Source organism: Callospermophilus lateralis, chromosome 4 (assembly GCF_048772815.1).
Source record: "Callospermophilus lateralis isolate mCalLat2 chromosome 4, mCalLat2.hap1, whole genome shotgun sequence".
NCBI classification, from domain to species: Eukaryota; Metazoa; Chordata; class Mammalia; order Rodentia; family Sciuridae; genus Callospermophilus; species Callospermophilus lateralis.
In genome coordinates this window covers 108,699,848-108,708,320 of record NC_135308.1, presented here as the reverse complement: position 1 = coordinate 108,708,320, position 8,473 = coordinate 108,699,848, and the positions used below count along the sequence as shown (strand labels likewise).

The 8,473-nt window shown below is 31.7% G+C and overlaps 1 protein-coding gene across 1 annotated transcript; it reads left to right on the top strand.

The window, feature by feature from the left end:
• The first annotated feature begins 6,562 nt into the window (after positions 1-6,562).
• On the top strand, positions 6,563-7,504 carry LOC143396974 (olfactory receptor 6C76). The gene has a single exon (XM_076852976.1). It carries the CDS (start codon positions 6,563-6,565, stop codon positions 7,502-7,504), a length of 942 nt encoding a protein of 313 aa, XP_076709091.1.
• The last annotated feature ends 969 nt before the right edge of the window (positions 7,505-8,473 follow it).

Sequence of the window (8,473 nt, the reverse complement as noted above, 5' to 3'; positions counted from 1 at the left end):
ATGATAGGGGTTAACTTGGTGCTAACAGTAGGTGGGGCAAGAGAAAATGGAGAATGTGTGTCACTGGGGTATACATTTTGTTCTTGTTGAGTAAAGGTCTCTCTCTCTCTGCTTACTGTGATGTCCTGAGCTGCTACCTCCACCACATTCTTCTGCCCTTGAGCCTCAAGAAATGGAGTCAGCTGTCTTTGGACTGAGACCCTGAAACCATGAGCCCCAAAATAAATTTCCCTCTTAAATTGTTTTTTTTTTTTTCTTCAGGTCTTTTGGTCAGAGTAGAGAAAAAGCTCTCTAAAACAGATAGAGATATTCCAGATAAATAAAGGCAGAAACAAAACAGGAATAGTTTTCCTCATATCTAACAAAATAGGCATCAAACCCAAAATTAATCATAAAAGACAAAGACAGTCACATTATAAAGTGAAAAATCCAAGAAGATATAATGATATTAAATATTTATGCCCCAAACATTAGTGCACCTAATTACATAAACAAACATGATTCCATGTAATAATTCAGAAAGAAGCCAAAACAATAATACTGAGATATTTTAACACACCTTTCCCTAGGACAGGTCAACCAGACATAAAATCAGTAAAGATTCCTCTGCTCAGGAGATAATACCAATAATTAACTAATGGGATGGCATCAAGTTTAAAAGCTTATGCACAGCAAAGTAAATAAGAGCATGGAGCTCCTACACAAAATATTTGCCATCTACTCTTCTGACGGGATTATATCTAGAATATATATTTTAAAAATTCAAATAACTTAACATTAAAAACTAAAATAAAAATAACCCAGTCAACACATGGCCAAATGAACTAAATAAGAAATTTCCCACAAGAAGAAACAAATGGTAAGAAATATATGAAAAAAATGTTCAACAGCCTTAGCAATCATGGAGCAAATCAAAGCTACACTGAGATATGAACTCATGCCAGTTGGAATGGCAATCATCACAAATACAAATAATAATAAGTGCTGGCACTTATTATTCCACTGCTGGTAGAATTGTAAATTAGTACACTTGCTGTGGAGAAATGTATTAGTCAGGGTTCTTTGGAGGAACAGAATCAATAGGAAGCATAACTAAGGGGATTTACTAGGTTGGCTTAAATGACCAGAAGCTGGATAATCCACAATGACTGTCTGCATGCTGGAGAGCTGGAAGAACCAGTAGCTGTACAGTCCATGAGGCTGAAGCCTCAGAACAACAGGGATCAACAATTCTACCCTAGTCTGTGACCAAAGGCTTCTGGAAACTCCCTGGAGAATTACTGGCAGAGTCGGCTTTGGAAAAGTGTAGAAGCAAGAGTCTGATATCCTCATATGATTACAGTAGCAATCAAGAACCTGTTCAAGAAGAATTGAGCTTGCATCTGCTCTGTTTCCTTATTCTTCCAACTTTTATTCCATCCAAGCCTTCACCCTATTGTATCATGTTGCCCACATTTAGGGAGGGTCTCCATTTTGGTTGGCTAGCCCACATGCCAATCATTTCTAGACACACCCTCATTGACACATTTATAAGCCTCTTACTCCTTGACAGCTCTTAAGCCAATCAAGTTGACAATTCACATCGACCATTACAGATATATGTATGAAGGCTTATAGCAGCCCAGTTCACAATAGCCAAGTTATGTAGAGAGCCTATATATCCATCAATTAATGAATGAATAAAGAATATGTGGGGGGGCGCTGGGGTTGTGGCTCAGAGGTAAAGCCCTTGCCTAGCATGTGTGAGGTACTGGATTCAGTTCTCAGAACCACATAAGATAAAATAAATAAAGATATTGTGTTCACCTATAACTAAAACTAGTGAATAGTTTTTAAAAAGAATGTACACAATGGTGTTTTATTCAACCACAAAAAATGAAATCATGTCACTTGTAGGAAAATGAATGGAACTTGAGAGCATTAGGTTAAGTGAAATAAGACAAACTCATCAAGTGTTGTTTTTGTTTGTTTTCATATGTGGAAGCTCCGGAGAAAAAAATGAAAAAATGACGGAGGATATTATGAAAATGAAAGGGAAACAAATAGAATAAAGGGAGGAAATCCGGAGAGGGATAAAGGAACGGAGGTACTGGGGAATAAAATTGATCACATTATGTGTATGTATAAATATGTCACAATTAACGCCCTTATTATATAATTATAGTGGTTCAATAAGAAATTAAAACAATTTTGAAATTTTTTTTGGGGAAAAATTATCAGTAAGCAAACATTCATGTAGCATCAGATTACCTGAATATATATTTTATCTGTGAACTATTGAAAATATAAATAGTTCAAAGACCTGTGCAATCAAAATATTTACAATGTTTTATTAATATTTTATTCTAAACTTCATTTAAAGAATTATATTCTTGTGAATATTTGTAAATTATAAAATGATGGAAAAATTATTCCCTTCATGATATATCAAAGTCTCCGTTAGATATAAACACATATAAATCTTAATATAATGAGTCAATGGTATTAAGAAGACACTAGTACAAAAAAAGTACAAAGATATCGAATTATAAAGAAACTTTGAGATATAATGTATGATGTTATCTTTTAAATGGACTAGACAAGAAATACACTTAAAATACCTGAAAACGTATACTATGTGCCATGAATCCTCAATGGAAACTAAAAAAAAATATTTAACACAGTTATGACACTAAAAATATCAAAACCTTAAAGAAAATACATATTAAATGAGTAATTGAAATTTTTCTCAGAGGTGAAGTTAATATTCACAGAAATGACCTCAAAAAAATGCCACTCCATCCCATGTATGAATTGGTTCAGAGATTTTTTTGGCTCCAGATACAGTTAGACAATGCTAAAACTTTAAAAAACTGAAGCAAACTTTGCAAATATTCAGAATGAGAAGACAAATACTCATTTTTTCCCCTTATGCTTGCTATGAATACTTCCCAGATAAGTTTTTCCATCTCATAAAACTATGGGAGGGCTGGGATTGTGGCTCAGTGGTAGCACACTTGCCTGGAACTTGTGATGCACTAGGTTTGATTCTCAGCACCTTATATAAATAAATTAAATAAAGGTCTATTAACAACTAAAAAAATATTAGAAAAAAAAAACTATGGGATATTCATGAAAACAATTGCAGTTGCAAACAGATGGAAAATTTTTTGTTCTTTTCCATTACAAGAATTCATACTAGTAAAATGTCTATACTATCCAAGTGAACTATAGATTTAATGCTATTCTCATCTAAATACTAATGACATTTTTTAATATAGAAAATTTAAAAATTCTCAAATAGGTATGGGACCATCAATACTCAGATAGCCAAGCCAATCAAAGAGAAGGAAGAAAATTAGGTATCACTTAATTTAGGACTATATTATGGAACAACAGCTTTCAAAAGAGTATAGTTCTGGAATTAAAAAAAAAAAACACATAGAAGAATCAAACAAAATAGAGAAAAACCACCACAAATATGGTCAACTAATCGTAGTTAAGGTCACAAATAATATACAAGGAGACAAAGTCTCCTTAATAAATGGGAAAACTAAATATATACATGCAAAAGAATAAAATTGTATCTTTATTTATACACCTTATAAAAATTTTGAAATGGATTAAGGATGTAAACATAAGATCTGAAACCCTAAAACTCCCAGAAGAAAACAAAGACCTTGGCCTTGTAAATTTTTTTTTATATGACACCAAAAGTATATCTATAAAAACAAAAACAAATGATACTGTATTAAGCTATAGTTTATAAACAGCAAAATATATAATCAGTAGTATGAAAAAGCAATGTGAATAATGGAAGAAAAATTATTTACAAACCATATATGTGAAAAGGAGCTAATATCCAAAATATTAAGAAACTCCTACAACACAATAGAAAAGAAAAACTCCCCCTTTTTTTTTTTAAGGACAAAGACTTAAATAGACATTTTTTTTTTCAAATAATACATACAAATGACCAAAAGTTTCTCATCATCACCAAACATCATGGAAATGCAATTAAAAACCACAGTAAGATATTACATTATATCTTGCTTAAATTACTATATGAGTAAGACATGAACAAAGAGATAACAAGTGTTGGTAAGAGGATGGAGAAAAGAAAGCCTGATGCCTTCATGGTTTTTAGTGAGAAATTAGGTGATAGGCTTACCAAGAATTGCTTTGAATTCCTCTGCTGCTCCAAAAGTGTTCTTTTTATTTTTGTCTTTCAATAAATTAATTTATAATGTGGCTTCATATAATTATTTTTGAGCTTATCCCACCTGAAGTCTCTTTAACTTCTTTGGTTTGTCGATGTATGTCTTTCATCAAAATTGGGAAGTTTCTTAGTGTTTGTTCAAATATCATTTCTGCCTCAGTCTTTCTTAGATCTGCATATGAGATGCAGACAATACTATGTTGATCTTCTTGGAAATAAAAATAAATGTAAAAGTTACTTCCAATTTTAGATGAACACTTATAACTTAGCTTAACTAATGAAAGGAGCAATACTCTCTGTAAATTTCAGCTGCTATAATATATCTCAATAACCTCAGGTAATTTTTTGAAAGTGTTCCATAGATTATTTTTTTCAGGACTTTTTTCTTAATAGACCTCTCACTTTTTTTATTTTTATATTTTAAGCTGATTTTCCTCAACATTAAGGATAATACTTGCAAAGTATGACAGTGAACATCAGAAGATATTTGTTTATTTTTCCTGGGATTCACCCTTTCCCAAATACCCAGTTAACATTTTGCTGGATAATTTCCTCAGACTTCTCCTGGGACATAGGTACCATAATCACACAATTAAAATATGATTACTAAAATGGATCAAGTACACAGATCGATTAGGGCCCTATTATATACCGCAAAAGTAATTAAGCATTTATTTGCCTCAAGTTTTTTCTGAATTTATGTAAAACAAAGTACACTGAAGGTGCTATTTTTACTTTATTCCTAGGGGAAAATAATGGATTTGGCCCTCTGAGAAATATCAAAACCAACTCTAGAATTTTTATCATTTATAATGGAGAAATTTCATCTAAAGATATGATCCTAAGGTAGTGGATGGAATATGTCAGGCCTCCATGTATTAAATGACGATTAAAAGATAAAAATAAAATATTTTACTGGGTGGAATGGAATATGTCAGGCCTCCAGGTATTAAATGATGATTAAAAGCTAAAAATCAAATATTTTACTGGGTGTTTCAAAATGAAGCATCAAAGACTTTGTGAGGGAACTTGCAGTTTTATGGAAGGAGAGAGCAAAATATATTTTGAACAGTTGCATGACTTTTGATTTAAGCAAATTGAGAATATTATTTTGTATTCAACACTTAAGATTTGCCATCAATATTTGATAAGAGGCAAGTAATTTTAAGATTTTTTTATCTATGTTTCAACTACTATTTATTCTATCATATTTATTTCATAATGTTTGATCTGGTGTGCTTATTTATATATATCTGATATATATATATATATATATATATATATATATATATATATATATATATATAAAACATACACATACATTTAGTAGTTAACTTAATAAATTGTACACATACATTTAGTAGTTAACTTAATAAATTGATATTTAAGAATATATTGTAATAAATTCTGGCAACTGACTGAAATATGTAGAACACACCACACCTTCCTTAATACTTGTACATTTTTATTTTAGGAGACCTATCACATGTTAATGGTCTTAATGTTCAAGATAGTTCTAATTAATTTATGGAAAGCATTTATATATTTCAAGTTCGAGTGCTATTTGTGAATTATTCATATAGAACATTAAAATTTTCTGGCCAGACTCTTTGATGCTTAATTAGATTTTTAAAAATATTTTAGCAATTATGAAATATACCATTAATTAATGGTATGTATTGTTTTTTAAATCAAGAATGAAGTTAGAGGTTCCAAAATTTCCAATAATATCTAGAAATAGATTGTATTTGGAATGGAGAAAATGGGATACTATTTACACAGACCATGTTTAAAAGTTCAAAATATTAATTAGAATCAATTATCCAGGTTATTTGTGTGTGTGTGTGTGTGTGTGTGTGTGTGTGTGTGTGTGTATGTGTGTGTGTGTGTGTGAATGTCAAGAAAAAAATACTAGTGAAGTTAGTAGTGGCTACTTCTCAAAAAAAATTATTTAGAACTTTCCTTAGAAAGTTATGTTGATCACATGTTGCATGATCAAATAAGAATGTTTAATCCTAGAAAAGATAATGTAATAAAGGCACAGTACCCCTTATATTTTAGTTAATAATGAAGCATTTGACAATTTGTGGCCAATAAATTTATTTCTCAATAATAAATGTAAATGTAGAGACAGAGTAAAACAGAGCAGTCATATTAAAAATAAATATATATAGGTATGATTGAATAATAGAAAGTGAGAAACACACACACACAACCAAAGTCCCCAGTGCTTAATATCAAAAATGCAAAAAAAAATTACTTCAAAAAACATATGCAAACATTTTTGCTTCCCTTATGACTCATACTTTATTGTTTTCCAGATACATTTTATCAGTAAAATCTGCCTTAAACCACTCCTTGGAAATGAAAAATAGAACATCAGTAACAGACTTCATCCTCCTGGGTCTAACAGATGATCCAGAGCTACAGGTTGTGATTTTCTTCTTTTTGTTTCTCACCTATGTGCTGAGTGTTACTGGAAATCTAACTATCATCACCCTTACCCTCCTGGATTCCCACCTGAAGACCCCCATGTATTTCTTCCTCAGGAATTTCTCCTTCCTAGAAATTTCATTTACTTCTGTCTGTAACCCTAGGTTTTTGATCAGCATCCTAACTGGGGACAAGTCCATTTCCTACAATGCTTGTGCAGCTCAACTATTTTTCTTTATCTTCCTGGGCTCAACAGAATTTTTCCTCCTGGCCTCTATGTCCTATGATCGCTACGTGGCTATCTGCAAGCCTCTACATTACACAACCATCATGAGTAACAAGATCTGTTACCAGCTCATCATCATCTCTTGGCTGGCTGGTTTCTTGGTCATTTTTCCACCACTGACCATGGGCTTGCAGTTAGATTTCTGTGATTCCAATGTCATTGACCACTTCACCTGTGACTCTGCTCCTTTGCTGCAAATCTCTTGCACAGATACCAGTACTCTAGAGCTCTTGAGTTTTGTTTTAGCTTTGTTCACTCTCCTGACCACGTTGACACTAATAATTCTCTCCTACGCTTACATCCTCAGAACAATTCTAAGAATTCCCTCATCTCAACAAAGAACAAAGGCCTTCTCAACCTGTTCCTCACACATGATTGTTGTCTCCATCTCATATGGAAGCTGCATCTTCATGTACATGAAAACATCAGCAAAGGAAGGAGTTGCTTTAACAAAGGGGGTGGCTATGCTCAACACCTCTGTCGCTCCTATGCTGAATCCATTTATTTACACTCTAAGGAACCAGCAGGTGAAACAAGCAATTAAAGACATTGTGAGGAAGATATTTGCCTCAAAATCATCAATCTGAACATGATTTACAACTAATTCAGGTGCATGATTTTAACTATAAAGCCAAAACCCTTGCTGTTTAGTTAGTCTCTGCTTTCTTATCTCTTCTAAGAAAAACAACTTTCTAATGCTATTTGGGATTAATTTAATGTACTTATATATCAAGTCCTTTATGAACTCACACACAAAAATTATTGTGGAATGATTTGATGCATTTTTGTATGATACACTACAAAAATAGGTCTAAAGTCTCTTTATATATGAATTTATATACTTCAAGTATATACATGCTAATGATAATCACTGCACATATATTTGAACAGAATAATCATTGTGTTTCTTGAGTTAGTAATTCATGTATGTGTTTATACAAATATTTGCATACACATATATGTTCTTACAAATGTGTGTACATATAGGTGTGTCTGTATGTGTATGTGTATACCGTCTTTTTGCCTTTTGGTAGTTCTAGAGATCTAAAATACTGTGTTTTAAATGATTACTGTTGTTGTTGTTTTTTAAATAGGGTAAACAGACATATAGATTACAGGAAGAAATAATATATAAACAATATAGGTTAAACAAGGTGGAAGAGGAGGATTAATTTTTGTATTGAACATTTGAAATTTAATTCACAACTTACTTAAAATCTATATGATTTAAAAATTGAGTAATATTCATGATCATGATAGCAAATTAGAAATAGATTTAATATTATTTCTAGTTTTTGCTTCTAAATAAATTTATTATATTTATTATTACCTGTATTATTTTACTTTTTTATGATGGCTTTCACAAGATAAATTAATATAACTATGACTTTAAAAACAATTTCATGTTGGGTATAGTCATGCACACCTATAATTCCACTGACTCAGGAGGCTGGGGCTGTACTATCACAAGTTCAAAGCCAAGAATCAATCTCAAAATATAAAACTAAAAAAGGCTGGGGATGTGTACTTAACACGTTGTTAAGCATGTGTGGGTT

What these genes read in the sequence shown, in the direction of transcription:
- LOC143396974 (XM_076852976.1), top strand. Translation starts at nt 6,563, where the DNA reads ATGAAAAATAGAACATCAGTAACAGACTTCATCCTCCTGGGTCTAACA.